The 19,028-nt window shown below is 37.7% G+C and overlaps 2 protein-coding genes across 2 annotated transcripts in view; one reads left to right on the forward strand and one right to left on the reverse strand.

Moving 5' to 3' along the window:
* Window positions 1-9,256: 9,256 nt before the first annotated feature.
* Window positions 9,257-19,028, forward strand: part of epcam (epithelial cell adhesion molecule) — a 215,520-nt gene continuing 205,748 nt past the window's right edge. Inside the window, exons 1-6 of the mRNA XM_049601079.1 lie at window positions 9,257-9,615; window positions 10,359-10,460; window positions 10,551-10,809; window positions 10,907-10,972; window positions 11,073-11,139; window positions 11,261-11,361. Coding sequence (XP_049457036.1) covers window positions 9,555-9,615; window positions 10,359-10,460; window positions 10,551-10,809; window positions 10,907-10,972; window positions 11,073-11,139; window positions 11,261-11,361 — 656 coding nt within the window. The 5' untranslated portion in view covers window positions 9,257-9,554. The remainder of the gene's footprint in view (window positions 9,616-10,358; window positions 10,461-10,550; window positions 10,810-10,906; window positions 10,973-11,072; window positions 11,140-11,260; window positions 11,362-19,028) is intronic.
* The window catches only part of plekhh2 (pleckstrin homology domain containing, family H (with MyTH4 domain) member 2), a 38,663-nt gene continuing 33,495 nt past the window's right edge, over window positions 13,861-19,028 (reverse strand). Inside the window, exon 30 of the mRNA XM_049601326.1 lies at window positions 13,861-16,231. Coding sequence (XP_049457283.1) covers window positions 16,046-16,231 — 186 coding nt within the window. The 3' untranslated portion in view covers window positions 13,861-16,045. The remainder of the gene's footprint in view (window positions 16,232-19,028) is intronic.

The raw sequence follows: 19,028 nt of genomic DNA on the forward strand, positions 1-19,028 counted from the left end.
AGGTACAATATGTGCAGCTGTTCTGTGCCACTAACAATAACTGCAGGAAACACTGGTACAACATGTTTGAATGCCCTAGAAAATGTAAATGTGAATAGTAAAGTCTAATTTTACCCCGCAGCACAAATGACATTTTAAAGTAGGTTTTAAGTATTAGATGTGACCAGTTTAGCCAATAAAATTAGACTTTTAGATTATTGGAATACTTTTAGGAGCATTCGTTTTCACTAGAGTTTTGTGAAGTGACCACAGCTTTGTTAGTGAGCACCATGTGGGACTCTTTGGATCCAAGGTCTAATCATTGGATTTAAGAACACATGAACTATAGCATAAGTCAAATGTGGGACCAAGTCATTGTTTTGCAAGTCGTAAGTAAGTCTCAAGTCTCTACACTTAAGTCCCACGTCAAGTCCCAAGTAAAGACAAGCAAGTCCTGAGTCAAGTCCCAAGTCCTAAACTTGAGTGTCGAGTCCTAAACAAGTCATAATGCAATGTTCACCAAATGTAATGCCAATTTACCAGAGTAATGCAGAACTATTTTATATTTAATTTGCTTTTAAAATGTATATTAGTTTGTTAAAACAAGTGTGACTGAACTTATTAAAAAAAGTAGTGCTGACATTGTGTTTTCATATAGCATAATGCATATAGCACTATTAAGTACCAAAAAAGAATGAATTTTGTGTGTTTCTGTCCTATGTATCTTTATTTTCCTGCAACTTGATCACATGCTCTTGGACTGGTTTAAACAAAGCGGATCTGGGAAATTAAGTGTCAGCTTGTTGGGAATAGTAGTAGATTTAATAAAAGAAAGGGTAAGGAATTGATTTGTGGCACACTTGTTAAATAACACATTTTTAATCTCGTGTCATGTCGTCAAGCTGTCCAAGTCATGTGACTCTAGTCCACCACTGGCACCAACTGGAGATTTTTTTTAACCACTTCTTCAGAAGTCTAAAAGCTTTCCAGAAACCTCCTTCCTCTGCAATTTTGTTGGGGAAGTCTGAAATTAAGTTGAATCCAGGTGTTTTGAAGACACACCAAACAGCTCTGGTTCAAAATTTGTTCCCACAATGCTCTATGCAGGCCTATCAGTCATCCCAATATTTTTTACAGGCAATGGCTCGAGGAAGTAGTTAAGCTGAATTATGAGAATAATGACAACAGTCCTGGTTTGTTCTCATTAGGTTACCATCTAAATGTCAATATTCCCCCCAGGCCATGCAGGGCTATTGTCTGTGTCTCAGGAGAAGGCTCTGGATGGACAGTGACAGTACTGAGGCAGACTCCCATTACATAAATGCAGAACTGTTGACTGTAAATCACATCAAGTCTCCCCGAGGGACTGCAACTAGGACAGCGATGGGTACGTCAGCTGCCATGATGTCCATCACCATCAGCAACACTTACTGTATATCCTTTAGAAAACATATGAAACTTGAGGAAATCTTTACTCTTTGAGACATTAAACATGTTAATCAGTGTGCCTTAGAGATACTGGAAGGTTTATTTTGTGACCTTTGGACAGAGCCAGGCTAGCTGCCTACCACAGTTTCCAGTCTTTATGCTAAGCTAAGCTATGCTAACCTTGCTGTAGAATTATATATAACATCTGAAAATGAAACTTTAGAAGGAAGTGAATCAGTGTATTTCTCAAAATGTTAAACTATTGAAAGAGATAGTTCAGATGTTTTGAAGTGAGGTTGTATGACGTACTTATCTATAGTCAGTGTATTATGTACAGTAGATGTCAGTTGGAGTCCAACCTGAAAGCTATGTGTTGTACTGGAAAAAAAAAAAAAGAGGTCCCACCCAAAACAAACAAACAAACAAAAAACAGTTGAAGTGTGCACAATATTTAGAATTTTTTCTCTGCTTTACCTGAACTCAAGCCATTTTATAGCTCTCTTTAAAGCCAGACTACACTGAGAAAAACAATGATTTAACATTGATGGACTCAGGAGCTGCTGATTTACCACTGCCTTGATCAGTTAGTTTGTTTGTGTTGTTGTGTGACCTTGGCATTGCAAATAATTAGTTGGGATTCACCAAAGTCACACAACAACACAAACTAACTAACTGATTGAAGCAGCGACAGACTCCTGTGTTCAGCGTGCTAAAATTACTGTTTTTGTCAGTGGAGTCTGGTGGCTTTGACAAGCACATAGATGGGGAGCTGAAGCCATTCACGGCCTCCTAAACAGGCTGTTTGATGGAGAGGTAAAGTGGTGAAAATAATTTCAATATGGCGACGGCGTCCACTTAAAATGTTATTGATTTTTTAGGTGGGATTCTTCTTGGTGGCTAATATACATGGTCCCTGTTCACAACATTGCTTAGCTTCCATGCTAGTACTCCTGCCTGCTCCTCCAAACTAAGAGTCGTGCTGATAGACATTTACTGTAGGTAAGACACGTACTATGGATCAGTACCTCATACAACCCCACTTCCAAAAATCCAAACTATCCCTTTAATATCAAAGAACAATCATGCTCCATATACCATAAAAATTACTGACTTATACTGCTAATAAACATTGTGCGTAGAGTTTAAAAGTTTGTCCTGCTTCTAGGCTCTATACTTAGTGTTTATTTAATTATTTTAGTTAATTCACATTATTTGTGTCTTTGTGTTTATGTCATCTGACTGCTGTGTGATTTCTGTTTGGGACTCAGTGATGGAATGTAACTAAATACATTTACTAAAGTACACTACATAAGTTCAAGTTTGAGGTACTTTTACTTTGTTGACTATGTTCCTCTAATGCCACTTTATACTTTTATTCCACCACATTTCAGAGGGAAATAATGTACTTTTTCTTCACTACATTTATCTGACAGGCTTACTTACTATTTACAAATTACATTTTTGCACATAAAACAAATTAAGAATGAATATATGAGCTAATACGATTGGTCCATTAATCGATTGACAGAAAGTGAAATGGCAGACTTTTATACTTAAGGTCATCATTTCAGGCAAAAATACAAAAAATATTTAGTGGTTCCCTACAGTTATATAATTGTAATAAAACTGATCATTAGTTACAGTCTGATTCAAGATAAAAAAAATTGCTCCACCTCAACCAATTACACAATAAACTCCTGTTTTTAGATAGATAGATAGATAGATAGATAGATAGATAGATAGATAGATAGATAGATAGATAGTGTTCTCTGATAGTTATTCTGTGTTCATTGCCTGTGTGGCATAGGGAATAAAGGACCTCTTATATGTTCCGACTGGTTCTTGGGTCCCTTGGGTCTGGAGAGCTTGTCAAGATTGCATGTATCACCTAGTGTTATATATATAATAGTATAACACTCATAGGAGACATTTTATTACTGTTAATACTTTAAGCACATTTTCCTGATTACATACATACGTTTACTGAAGCATCGTTTTTCAATGCAGGACTTACTTGTAATTTTACAGTGTGGTAAAGGATCTGAATACTTCCTCTGATGCTGTAGGGATTAATAACGTACACTATATATGATCTATGTTAGGGGTTTTTTTGTCTTAAATTATACATCACACATAAATATCCTGCTGCCATTTTTGCTATTCTTTCATTGCTCAGGTGAATTCAGTTGGACTAAACCAAAAATGACAAGATGGGTGATGATAATAAATGATAAATGGGTAAATGATAATAAATGTAATAGGGGCAATCATAAAACAATTCATTACTATACTAAACAAACACTAAGTAACTATAGGGGGAAAAAAGTAGATTCACAAATGAACAAATTAATCCATCAGTAAATAAAACAAATGAAAGGAATTTGTACATAACCACACATGACAATTAAATAACTTTAAGCCAGCAATATTTTTTAAGTAACTACAACTTGATAAACATTGAATGACAATATGATATCACTAAGACATACAGCAGATCCATACAGCCATGAATGAGCCACATGCATCTAAATGCTCAGTTTCAATCCTAGAAAAATTCACAATGAAACAAAGATCAATAAAAATATTAAGAACATAACGTTCAGGTCAGGGTCACATAAAATGTCTTAATGATAATTTGACAACTCTAAAGAGACATTAATGTCTTTAACCACCACTAAAAGACAACCCAACAACATAAACAAGAAAGACATAAAAAGTACCGCATACATTAGCAGAGATTTGCACTCACCGCATATTTCCACGTCTCCTGGTGGTCTCTCAGTCGTTGGTGGGGGAGAAAGTGCCAGCTCCCCTCCTCTGGATCGCTCACCTTTTCGTAGTCTTTCTCCACAGAATCGAACCTGTGTTGTCAAGCAGCCTCTTTCGCTTCCTTCTCCTCCACCTCTGTCTTGATTCCTCCACCCCTGGGACTCGGGACAATGGCCCACCTCACCATACCACACACTGCCCTGACATCTTAAACCTCTGGGAAGGGGAACACCCATATTCCCCTGCTTGTGTGTCAGCTCTCGCACAATAAGTGGACCAGTCCCCTGAGGCCTTCGTTTGTCCTCCTCACTGTAAGACGACAGGACACCAAGATGACTTTCAGTCACCTGTTCAGCAGGGATTAGTGAAACTGTACTGTTTGATTCTTCTGTATTTGTTGGAGATATTAGTTTGTATCGAAGATATGCATGTGGATCATGTTACAATCACTTTTGATACCAGTATAATAACTTAAAAAAACTCAAAAACTTGTGTTAAGTTTTCTCAAACCATTTAGATGTTAAAAACGTTCCTCACAAGCCACCAAACTGTTACACGCTGCATATCTTTGCTTCTGTTGTGACCTTTATTTGGTAAAACATACTGTAACTGAATAGTGTTACAGTTAATCCTATGAATATGAGCTGAATTGACTTGTACATGCTTTACAATGATTGGTATTCACTCTATCTGGTCAAATGGGCCTGTATAAATGTTTACCTGTGATATTTAAATCATAATACTGTTGATCTGGGTTGTATAATACTTATACCTCTGTGACTGTAACAAAAACAGTTTTGATTCTGCTCAGGGAGGTGCTGACCATAAACCGTGTGTGTTACACTCTCACAGTGAAGCTTCTTTCTGGCAGATGAAAAGAAACAGTTGGCGAAACAAAGTGTCACAGAGTTTCTGCCTACTCCTACTCCTACTGCCTAACAGTGAAGTTAGCAGTGACAAAACAGCAGTGCAGAATGGAGTCTACATTTTACAGCCATATTAGTGGCTCTGTGAGCCTGTACAGCAGGGCTCTGCTCAAAATGACAATGGTAACCTGCTCCTGTTCAGCAAGCATAAAGTTTAATGTGTTCACCATTTTAAATTAGAATGTTAGCATGCTAACATTTGCTAATAGGCACTTGACACAAAATGTAGCATGAGGCTGCTGGGATTTTTATTAGTTTTGCAGGTATTTAGTCATAGGTTATCATAAAGGCGGGAAAAAAATCGATTCACTAAACTATTATGTCATTTTTTCTTTTTGTTTGTTTGTTTTCACAATTTCTGAAATGCCTAAATCGATATAATTTTAATTCAATTTCTTCATTTTATTCTATGCAGCGGTGGAAAGAAGCTACCACATTTATTATAATAATCTCCGAGAAACGTGACGTCAAACCCGAAAAACAAATCTGATGAGAGAGTGCAGAAAAGGGAAGACTGTCCAGAGGATATGGACTTCCAGTTACCAGCTGTAGCAACTCTATTTGACCTGATGATGGCACTAGGCCAATAGGTAGGGGAACACCACAGTTAATACAGTTCATGCTGAGGAAGCATGAATGTTGGAACCAAATTTCATGTCAGCTCGTAGCTGTCGAGACATGAAAGTTGAATGGACCAACCTGCATGCATCATTGTTTGCCATATTGACAATCTGGAAAATGACAGTATCTCTTTTCTGACGTAGTTCCCAAAATTCCATAGGTTTGCATATTCCCACAAAATCTGAAAAAAAAAAACAAAAAACAAAAAAACCCCGATCAAATCTGCTTCCCACCTACACTAATATTTCTTTTGGTTGTTTTTAAGTGTGTGTGGTGCAGGGAGATGGGCTTATGCTTTGTCTGAATAATTTTGCTACAGACCTCTCTCACATCATACATTTGAACTCAAAGCAGAAGAGTGGTGCTTGTAGATAATTACTCAAGCAATGTGTCTGACAATGGCTCACTAAAATATTCAAGCAACCAACAGACATTTTTCAAGTATACTGCACTAAAAGATGTCACATTTTTACTTATTTCTTCCAAAATGTTTACAAATGAATCTCTTCTTTTTAGTGCGAAATAATCAAGTATGTTCATGTTGTGTATTCTAACAGCCAACACGCTACAAGTTGTGTATTCTAAAGTGTGTATTCATAGTATAAGCATACGGTGTGTATTTGGGGCACAGTAAAGACATCTGAACCACAGGTGTCACTGTTCACATTAGCAAAGGCTACATTCCGGGAGAGACGTGTACACTACCAGGGCTCTGGCTCACCTGAATGCAACACAGCAATCAGTAACATTATTAGTTATACATGTGTGTGACAAGTAGTCTTTGCCACAAAAAAAACTGTACACTGTGAGCTGTTCTCTTGCTGTATAATTTGCTGCATGCAATAAAACAAAGCAGCTTGTTTTACCTGAATAAAGTCTGTCAAATGCATGTTTGAACATATTCCTATAAGCATCATATTTTCTTTTCAGCACAACAACCCTCCCACTCTGACACCACAAAGTTTCTAAAGAAATTCTCGTAAACACATTGCTGCATCATAGGTTGGCAGTACTTAAGCCACGCATTGTTCTTACATGGCATCGGCCACGCTGCAAGCAAAAAAGTAACTTGATGCATGTTTTCTGCTTTTTTTGTTGCTGGTTTTTTTTGGCATATTTTTGCATTGCAAGGATTCATGAAATTGTGAGAAGAAATGTGACATTACATGACTCAAATAAAGAAATGTATTGGTGTACGGGAACTTTTATGCATATAAATCAATACCAGATGTATTCCACTCTTAATAAAGAGACGCAGTGTGTTAAATAAGGTTCTCCTTGGCTGAAAGCCTGCAAATACAAAATATAATTTTTTTAAATTTAAATTCTAGTCTGTGTACAACACTGAAGATATGCTTTGTGGTAAACTCCAGTGTTTTAAAAGAAATAATTTGGTGAATACACTCATTTACTTTCTTGCTGGGAGTTAAATAAGAAGATTGATATCATCTTCTTTTGATATTGATTTCATGTCTATCTGGTCGGTATCACATTATATGCAACAGACAGCTTAATACACTTAGCCTGCTCTATCTGAATATAATGAAATCCACCTACTAGGATTTCTAAAGCTCACTGATTGACATGATATATATTGTTTTGTTCTTTTTATCTGTACAAAAAAAGAGATTAAAAATGAAAAATTTGGTTTTACAGGGGGATATGCACATGGCCTCTTCCTGAAGTCTCTGTTGGTTGCCAGGCAAAATATTAATAGTTATTTAAAACAGGTCCTAATAGACTATGTAATTCCCTAGCAAACACAAAGCTGCAAAAGGGCAGCAGAAATGAAAAGTCCTAACTGCCTGTTTCAAAACTGCAATTAAAGACTTTTGTCTTACAAATACAACGTCCACTAGCTTACTTTTACAGAAAAGATTAAAACAGATATCTCAATGTCAACTGTGAGTGAGAATAATTTGTCAAAAATGGCTTTTGGGTGTCTCACTCATGATGGGTGAAAATGGACGAACAAATCTTCTTGAATGGATCTTTTCAGTGTCTGAAGTGTCAGCCTGTCGAACAGCTCAATGCTCAGGAATCTCCAACTTCCCACTCGCACACTTGCTATTATCACAGGGTACTGCTCATACTGCCTGCTATGGTGAGTCAACATGAAGTTACTGAATTGGGCTCAAGTTGAAACTTTGGCAAATGGTGCATTCAAGTACAAATGGTCCTTCCTCCAGCTTTCGTGTGTTCATGATCTTTAAGTTGTAGTGAGGCAACAATATGGACGATATGACAAAAAAGTGTCAAAACTCCGAAGGTCTAAAAGGTTCCATACATTTACATGTATCAACTCAAAGGAACCGATACTAAGAAAAGAATCGTTCCGCCCATCACTGCCCATCATGTCTCACACGTTGTTGCATAATCAGACATTACAGGACAACATTTCTTCGGCAGCTGTTTTTTTTTTTTTTTTTTAATTGCCCCTGACGGTGCACACATGTGTTCTAGGGTGCACCTCCGCCCTAACCCAGTTACCACTGTGGGAAATTTCCTGCCTCAGCTAAGACCGCCCCTACTACCATACTCACAACTTAATTATTTCGTACAAGCATTACTTTTTCTTTTTTTTTTTAAATAAAGCTAATTTTTAATTTCGTCACTCTGCAGGGCATCTTCTCTTTTCTGTTCTTTGTGGCCTACATTGCCCACTTGATTCTCAATTGCCATAAACAAACAAATGGACAAAAATATTTGGTGCACTGCTTGTGAGAATATTTCTCAGACAGATAATCTCTATGAGACCTGAGAGGCGGTGACTCAGCAGTGTCATCCAACACAGCGTGACTCACAACACCTGTGAAATACTTTCCTAAACTCTGGTTTCTGTCAGGTAATACACCTGCTCGGACAGCTGATGATGTCATCATGTCACATGCTGTTTATAATAAACAAGATACAAATTTAGAATGATTTGCTTAAACGCTGTGAGTTTCGGGTATGTTTTAGGTGTATGATGTGTATGATGTAAAATATTTACAAGGACACAGCTAAATGGTCTGAATGTAGCTCAAGATTTTGTATATGATATATGTCTAAGTAGCTGAGGGATCACCTACTACAGAGTGCTAAAAATATCATACAGTAATATCATAATGGTACAATGAAACATAATGAGAATATATGAATAACCTTACATAGGTATAATAAACTGTCTGAAGAGATGTGTACAACATATTACAATAGAATATGTAAACACTTACATATTAAAAGCAACTATAAACTATGATACTTAACAAATCACAGTTCTTTAAGTATAAAGGTGACAGAAATGTAGAGATTTTCTTTCATTAGTGTCTATTTTACTTTTTATTTTCCTTGAGTATCATTGATACTTACGAAGATTTTGATTTATTGACATGCTGAAATAATAATATGTCGAAAGCCAGTGAGAGCGAGAGAGACCAAATATGGTCATACCGGAAAAAAAGGTGCGCCTTACAAACCACCCCCCTCTCTTCATAGATTATGCATATTAGAGTGACGTCAACAAACTAGTTGTCTTTAAATTCACTTCATACCACCTCCTCATCAGTTGAACAACAACAACCAAAAGGAACACAATCAACAATCAGCTCCAACAACTTCTCTTTAGTAGTGCTCGTGCCATTTGGAGTCCTTACCTTTGTGTGCGCGCGCCTCTTGAGTTTCTCTCCAAACAGGTTTGACCAGGACACACCTGCAGGAAGTAAAAGAAAGCCTTGTGTGCTCGGACGCCATTCTTCACTCTATCTTTGACCTCTGAGGACGACAGACGGATAGAAAGCAGACGAGGGAAACTTTTTCATCAACTGTTTTTTAGGTTTTATTAATTTCATCATGAAAATTTGGATTGCTCTCCTTGTTGCTGCCTTTGCGGCGGGAGCCTACGCTCAAAGCTGTAAGTAGTTTGACTTAATAACTTTTATTAGTCTGAAAATTCCTTACAACGCAGTTTGGGCTAATGTAGCTTAATTGTGAGCTCTTTGAACTTCAGAAGGCTTTCTCAGCACTTTTGCTTTAATTACAAAAAAAGGAAGAGTTAGTTAAAACGTTACCTTTTTTGTGTGTGCTTTAACAGCTTGTAGTCGATCTCTAATCAGCTTTCTTACCTGAAGTGTAATGTTTATTCCTTTTTAAAGTAGCTTTATTAGTTAGAATAGATGGAAAACAAACTGGACTAAAAGCGGTTTGGATATCAAACGCAGGTAGTTTCGTTGCTGAGTGGGGGTTGGGAGGATTTGTCCCGCTCCCAGGGGACTTGTCTGTTTAGAGAAACCAACGCCCAGGTGTTTGATAAACCTGCTAGTCTACCTGCTGTACGTCTCCCCTCGGTTTATGAGACCGTAACAGACAAGACAATACATCCCCCATTAATCAGGCTTACACTAATCCTGTGATACATTATGCTTGGTGTTTTTTTTTTTGTTTTTTTTTGTCTAAATCATACTATTAGCGTCTGTCCGTTTATGTTGTAAATTGTCAAATACAATCAGTATAGTGATTATGTTTGACAGTTAATAATATTTAACTTGATCTGCTCTTCAGGTACTTAAAGTTATGGTCAGGGTTTGCTTAGTTAATAGTCGTTTAAACATTGATTGTGTTTCAGCCTGAATGACAGTTCTTTTCTTCTTTGCTTAGGCTCATGTGACACTATGAAGTGGGCCAACTGTGATGGAAATCCATGTACCTGTACCCTCCTGATTGGCAACAATGTGAAACAAACACTGGACTGCAAGAGATGTGAGTAAAATAGATGAAGCCTGTAGATTTCCTTCCCTGTGCAGGTTGTTTTGTCGCCTGCTCATGATGTGTGTTCTGTTTCACCTTCAGTGGTCCCCAAGTGCTTCTTGATGAAGGCTGAGATGTACAGGAAACTGAAAGGCCAGGACACCCGTACAGGAGGAAAGCCAGTGGAGACAGCCTTTGTGGACAACGATGGCATCTATGACCCAGAGTGTGAGAACGACGGCAAGTTCAAGGCCAAGCAGTGCAACAACACAGAGGAGTGCTGGTGTGTCAACAGTGCTGGCGTTCGTAGAACTGACAAGGGGGACAAGAGTCTCAAGTGTGACAAGCTGGTGGAGACCTAGTAAGTACTGTCATCCTCGTCGGTGTGGAGGACTGCACAAATAGCTGAGGTGTTCAACCCTAAATGCTCATGTTTTTTTATTTTTATTTTCCTCCAGCTTTGTTCGTCTTCAGCTGACACACAAACCTGTGACAACTCCAGTGGATACCAAGGGTTTGAAGACGTAAGTACATTTAATAATCCTAATTTGATCAATTAAAACACACCCACATTGCTAACATCAGGTTCAGTGTCTCATGATTGTAATTTCTTGCCTAACACAGTGCCATTGCTGATGCCATTCACAAACGGTATGACAACTTTAACAAGGACATGGTGTCAAATGTTGAGGTGAGTGTCCAGTACGGTAAAAACACATACATTTTTGTCACATTTCCACGCAATGTATTTAATTTTTAGAACAGCATTATAAAAATACCCCACTAAGCGATCCCTGTGTGTCATCTTGCAGTATGATCCTGACTCCCGCATGATTGTGGTGGATGTGGAGAAGCCAAAGGGAGACCGCAAGAGTGACCTGACCCAACTGGCCTACTACATGGAGAAAGATGTATGTTTATTCTACTTTTTAAAAAAAAAAAAAAATATATATATATATATATATTTATATTTATATTTATATATATATATATATATATATATATATATATATTTATTTATATATATATATATATATATATATATATATATATATATATATATATGTATATATATATTTGATTTTTTTAATATATTTTATATATATAAATAAATATATATATATATATATATATATATATATATATATATATATATATATTTATATTTATATATATATATATTTATTTATATATTTTTATATATATATATATATATATATATATACATATATATGTATATGTATATATATATTTTTTTTTAATATATTTTATATATATAAATATATATAAATAAATATATATATATATATATATATATATTTATATATATATATATATTTATTTATTTATATATATATATATATATATATATATATATATATATATATATATATATATATATATTATTGTGTAAAGGTTACTTTTTACACTACAGGATGTGTTTTACTGACCTGTTATCATCTTTTTTTTTTAATTCAGCAAAGAGAGATGGAGCCCATGTAAAGTCTTCATCTTAGCGGGAATCTATGAAGAGTCAGCTTGTACATCACCTTTTTGGATAAACTTTTTTTTTGCAGTGGGAGTGTGCCATTTGTACCATTTTACTTGAGGAATACAGATTGTAAAGGAACAATCAACTTGCTTTTTTTTTTTTTTTTTTTTAAATGATGATGATGATGATGGCACTACTGGTACCGCCATTTATTTATAAATTGTGTAAAAGTCTTAACGCATCGTCCAATCTATTTGCCATAAAGAACTGTGCTTTTTAAAATATGCCTGGCACATGCCACATTTTATTGTTAGAACTTGTTGAACGGTTTAAATTCCACGTCATAGATTGTACAGTTTCTTACTTATGTGTGTTTGTTGGATTGTTTTTAATAAAAATATATTTTAAAAGACTGTTGGTGTGGTGCAGGTGTCTTTATTGGAGACTTTGGTCTCAGTGGAAAAGTACAGCAGATTGTGTGGGGGAAGGGAACAAGCTAGAGGAAACCACCGTGGGCACCACTTTTGCATGTTGTGGTGCTCATCCTCATACAAGATCAAAATCATTCTGCTACTCAAAACCTTATAAAGTCAACTAAAAACTTGTTGAGGTCCTTAAACGCTTTAAACCTCTTTGTCTCATAAAATGACTGCTTGTTGTGGCTCGCAGTAAACCTTTTGTTTAAATGCCTCAGGCTGAATGCAGGTTTCCTTCCCAGATGAGCTTTTGAATGGGAGTGGCAATCCTGTTTTGACTGTTAACACTGCCCTGGTTGACATGACAGAAAATCCTACTGTCGAACATTTCTTCTCAACCTGCACGGCGGTAGTGAAAGATGTTTGTGCTTAGACTTGTGGAATGCGACTTTGCTTCATGTATTGGTGATACTGGCTGGCTGAGACTACCTTGCTGTATGACAACACCTGTGAGTGTAGAGGGAGGTAGTTAGTCATTTCTAGCCATATCTCTGAAACTGTTTGGCATTGCGTTCAACCTGTCAGTCAGGTTCTGGCTCACTCATAACTGAATGCATGCAGTATGTACACAACAAATACTCAGCCTAAGGGAATTCAAGAAACAACACAGTGGTGATTATTCGTAAGTTAAAATGGCACAATCTTCCAGTTGAGCATAGAGTGTGAGGTGGGAATTTGTTGCGCAACAAACTGGAAACAAGAACAGAAATTTAGGTGCAACTATGGAGGTAAAGAATATATGGCTATCATGTCACAACATGACTCCAGTGTTCAGTGTTTGGTGTGGGTGTGCTACAGCTGGAGGCAGCACCTGAGGATGCAGACCCTGTTTAACCTTTGTGTCAAAATGAAGTCCCACTGAAGGTTGAATCTTTACTTTTTAAGTGACACAAAGGTGACACAACACTGCAACCAAAAAGCTGTTAACAGCATGTGAACGCAATCTATTTTCTATGTTTGCTTTGAAAGTACATATCAGTAATACATTTGATTTGGAATCATATATATATATATAGATTATCATTATCATCATATATTATCAGTATTATCATTAATCATTTGCCTGCTAGTTCGCTTGCCTCACCCAGTTTTTCTCCCCTGTGAGCCCTCCCTCCCTCTGTCTCCATAGCAACACAGGGACAAAAGCATGTCTCTAACTAGTTCAGGCAGGTCAGGTGTCCTATATCCTCCCCCACCCCCTCTCTCTTCTCTGTGAAAGACTACAGGAATGAGGGTGCGTCACTTGCTGTCAGGCACCTGCTGCAGGTATCAACACGTCACGTTACATTTGCACCAATGAGGAGGCTTGGTTTTGTGGGGAGCGAAACTGCAGGAAGTAGAAAAAAAAGGAGTCTCACTTTGCATGCATCTGGATAGCTGCCTAGTGGGAATGACTTGTTTATATGACAGATGATTTCATACACTCATTGAAACCAGTAGCCTGTTTGCTGTAGTTTACTTTATTCAAGCATTATAAGACTTACTCCAAACATGATTAGTTAATATGACAAATAAATATAATACCTGACAATACTCACTGTATACAGGCTTAAGGGGACCATTCATCCAAAAATCAAAAACACATATGCATCCTCTTACCTGTAGTACTATTTATTTATCTAGATCGTTTTGCTGTGATTTGCTGATTGTTGGAGAAATACGCTGTAGAGATGTCTGCTGTTGTAAAAATACATTTGAAAAACACAACAGCAGTGTCTCTTTCCAGAAATCATTACCCGGGTAATAAAGATAGTACACAGACTTTGTTATGAGCAGTTTCATAGGAGCTATTTTCTTATTACTGACCTACAACCGCCAGTTGTATCACCGCACAGGAAGTGTGCATCTACTCATGGACAAGAGGCTTGTACTTGTGACAGCACAAGATGTAAACATTAATGGCGTCCTCCTCAGCTGAGCTGTCACATTAGCTAGCTCAGTGGTGCTAGGTGAGCTAGCAGTAGATGCACGCTTCCTTCTGCACAATAACATGGTTGGCAGATGTAGAAGAAAATAGTTCCTACATGAATCTGCTCACAACAAGGTCTGTGGATTATCTTGAGTAACCAGGTCATGATTTCTGGAAAGAGACATTGCTGTTGAGTTTTTCAAATGTATTTTTTTGGCATTTTAAGCAGCACAAGCTGAGTGCCATCTGGTTCAGTTATACTGGAGAGAAGGCAGACATCTCAACTCACATCCAAACAATCAAGATTGATAAATAGCACTACAGGTAGGAGAAAGAATATGTATTATGGCTTTGGGAGTGAACTGTCCCTTTAAGATAACACTGGTAGGGAAAATCAGCTTGTTTAAAGTACCTTACATACTTTCCAGTTTATCTTTACATTATATGGGTCACTGTATCTGTTCCTGTTGCTTCTTTAAAATACCTTAATATTCGGTGTCACGCCAGGTAAACAGAAGAGAGGGAGAACTGCACTTCCCCTTCAGGGACCACAATACATTTTCCACCAACCTGTACCTCATTTGCCACATCCTCCTAACCATCTTCCTCTAAATTAATCTAACCGTGTGCTACTTCCCTAACTGATGCCATGTGAAAAGCAGAGGGGAGGCCTCTTGCTGATTTCAGTAACTCATTCCACCAGGAAAGCTTGAACTATTTGTACATGATTAAAGTTCCACCACTCTTCTGGCTATTCAGTAACAAAGAACACAAAGGGTCCAAACTGGTGTCCTCTTATAAACTACTGTTACCCGACACCACCAGCTCACCCACTCTACATCTATTGCATTGCAAAGGGGACACACAAACCTCGAGCATTTTCACTGCACTTCTTGAACAGTGTTATTCTGCTGCAGTCTTGCCTCCTGCTTTCATCATATTGTTCAGTATCCTTCATTGTACAACAATATCTAACACTGTGAGGGTTTTAGTTTCTGATAGAATTACTGTGCCCTACAGGAGGACAGAAAAAGATACAAAAATACCCTCTTAATTATTCCTTAACAAAGCATCATACCCTCTTCTACACTGTGTATCACTGCATTGTTATTCAAGACAAGAATATAAGAAATTAATTCAATAAAAGTATCTTTAAAATAAAATGGACCACACAGCACGGAGAGATTTGTGAAACATTAGAATCCTAGCTTAGTCTATCAATAAATAGTGTTGACTTTTTCTCTTTGGAGTCAGCACATAAAAGCAACACATTCATCACAGAGATAAAAATGTCTTTAGAGAATGTTAAGCAAAGAGTCTTGGTTATTTCTAGACACCTTTGTACCCATGCATACAGCTCACTGCTTCAGTGTCATGTGTTCTCAGAGGGAGGCACCTTTTCTGAGTTTCTGCTTAAAATTAAAGGCCACCAGCTTCCGGAAATCCTGTATGACATCAGTGCTGCAACCTCTGCTGGTCTGTGTTATCAAATTATACCAAACAAATGAGAGAGACAAGTCCAAACCCATCTGGATTACTTGCTACCTTTAGTAGGCAGAGAAGTGACTATTGCACATACCAGAAATGAATCTGCTCCACCAAGACAAATCTACAGGATCAGAGAAGATAAGAAGAAAGAGCTGTGCTCAGTGGCATCAGGCCTCATGAATCCTTTGTTTTCAAATTTAAGATCAGATCAGGGCGTGATATTTTTGTTCCCTCACAGCAGTGTGGGGGTCTTGCTGGGACGTCCCAGTGCTGGTGGGGATTTGCTCCTCAGCTCTTTGCTCTTCAGACTGATGGGCTGGGCCACCATCAGAGCCGGGGCAGAGAGGTGGTGGGCGGCGGCCTTCTGCTGGTGAGCACTGTTGATGTAACTGGAGATGAGGAGGGTGACCTCCCTTATCTGTTGATAAAACACAACAAAAAATGGATGTTGGCATGGTGTCTCCATGGAGGACTGACAGTTAATTCACTCGGAAATCCTCATTATGGTCTGTTTCAGCTATTGTAGGTGCTTGAAGATTTGCAACAAGACAGCAGGAAAATGGTAGTAATCATTGAGTCAAACAAACATAATACAACAAGTAGTTATATAGCAGACTTGGGACCACACACCACAGGACCTGGTTAACAAGGCGTGGTTTGACTTACAGCTACATTTCTGTAAAAGTGAAAAGGAGGGTCTGAGGACACTAATGCCAAAATCTTTCGTTGTAAAACGAGATTCAACAGGTGGGTTAATCACAGAGCAGAGGCTGAACACTTCTCTGGTATTATAGCGTAATAATTATAAAATTATTTTAATAATAGCTGCTGTAAAAAAAAAAAAAGGTTGAATTTGTTACATATTTCCTGTTTTGTTTTTGCCTTAAGGCACCAAATATGTGACACTCACCTTCAACGAGGAAGCAAAGAATCACATAAACCACCGTGACAGGGCTTGTCAAAGCAGAACGGGGGCTATATTTGAAATCCATCCCATGCGCTTTTACATCTGGAACCTCCCGTCTACAAGGGGCTTGAGATGCACCCCTCATTGAGGACTTGGCTCAGATTCCAGAGTTACTCTCTTATCCTGAAGCCTCCTTAAGGAATCTGATCCCGTTTGATGCGGCTGTGGGACCTATCTAAAATTCCTAAAGAGGCTAAAGCTTCTAATCGATGGGTGTCAATTACCTGTGATCCATGCTATCATGAATCTCTGAAGAGGCTGGCAGATCAGTGATTTACACAAACACTGCATCAGGAGCACTACCATCCAAAAACCGGCCAAGGGCAGATTGAAAGCAAGAGAAATCATGTCGGAAACAGTAAAGCAATATGCTGAGCGCCAGCAGTGACAATGTCAGGCCTCTGAATACAAGCCCCTCAAACACCTCTACAGCATCACCTGCTAAACGGTAAAGATCCAGCGTGGACTTTATGGACAGCTGTTTCAGCAACTGTACTTTTAATGGCAAAATGCAATTCAATTTCTACAAATAACCTGGGTCTCGCCCCAAATACACCTGTAAACAACTGCTGCTGCTGTTGTTGCTTACATGCTGGACGCACACATGCTATATATGTGTTCATGTAAATCTAAAACTCTAACTTTTGTTATTTCAAATAACTTGAAAAGCATCCTAAAAATGGCTCGTCAGGATATCTTACAATCAAATTATCTTCCACATGCTCATGACAGGCAGTTTCTTTCAGCTCTTATAGTAACTCACAAGAAATTCTCCAGCATACTTACAGGTAAAGTGGTCAGGTTTAATGAGTTAGTCTTCATTTTTTATTAAGTCACCTTTCTTTAATTAACATAATCGATGGTGCTGTTTGTCAGTGCAGGTGCGTGCCTCCCTGGAGTGTGACCACAGTAAAAAAGTTGTTTTTCAAAAGCTGAATTCCATTAATATGTAATGATGAAGAACATTTCACTAGATGATAACATGTTGTGTATTTACATCTATCTTTTTTTTTTTTTTTTTTTTATTACATTTATTTTGACTTTTGGACTTTGCAATGTTTGGCATCTTCTTGTGTCCTCCATCAGCTTTCCGGGTGACATGCCGCTATTAGCTTAACAATATAAGTTATATAGTATATAGTATAGTAGTAGTGAATATAGTAGCTAAATCTGTCACTGGAAGCATTTTTTCCAGCAGATATCTTGGTCGTAACAAGACTGAGCTTGCTACGCATTTTTGGGTCTATCTCTGAGGTATTTAGTTTGGGATACCCATGATCTCCAAAAAGTGTTAAGCTCAAGTTGGCTGGTGAGCTCAACGGGGACCAGAAAACTTGTCTGTTGCTAGGTTGTTACTAAGGTTCGACCTACTTGCTGGAGTAGGAAATTAAGTATCACACATATAGGACTCTACTAATGTGACTGATTGTTTTCCAGTTATTAGTCAGACTGTTATTAGTAGACATGTATGCCATTCCATGGAAGTGGAGACTACAGCTGCAAAAGCATTCATTTTAAGACCTAATTGCCCCTCAACATGAATGCATTTTAATTATATATTTTATTTTGTTGGTAATAGTTGTATAATAGCAATATTACACTCAAGGGTGTGCTTTAACATCATTTGCGATGCATGCGGACCTCTGTGTCCTGACAGCATCACTGTTGTGCCACAAATGATGATAAAGCACACCCTCTTGTGTAGTATTGCTTAGGAAACACGTGTTGATGTGGTTTTTTTAAGGGTGACAACAATACTGATACATTAAAGGGGACCTATTCTGATCATTTTCAGGTTCATTCCTGTATTTTGGGTTGCTGCTAGAACATATTTACATGCCGTAATGTTCAAAAAACTCTTTATTTTCCTTAAACTGCCTGTGCTGGAACGCCTACATTCACCCTCTGTCTGAGATGCTCCATTTAGTGCCTGTCTCTTTAAGCCCTCCTCTAAAAAAGCCCAATCTGCGCAGATCTTCTGTATGCCATCTCTGCACATTCATTACAGCTGGGGAATGACTGTAATGTTGAAGAGCTGCACTTTTTATCAGGGAAAATCACCAGTGAAAGCTTATAAAAACAAGCAGACATGTTCCAGCGGGAATATAACCAGCAGGAGAAGATTAAGCATTTCCCTGATGTTAGCTTGTAGCTACATGTAGCAGTTTAGGTAATGCCAGGATAATGTAAGCACTTTTGGTAGCGTGTCTGGAGCAGATGATCATAAAGAAGGGGTAAGCTAGCATGA

This window comes from Epinephelus fuscoguttatus, linkage group LG16 (genome assembly GCF_011397635.1).
Source record: "Epinephelus fuscoguttatus linkage group LG16, E.fuscoguttatus.final_Chr_v1".
NCBI lineage: Eukaryota > Metazoa > Chordata > Actinopteri > Perciformes > Serranidae > Epinephelus > Epinephelus fuscoguttatus.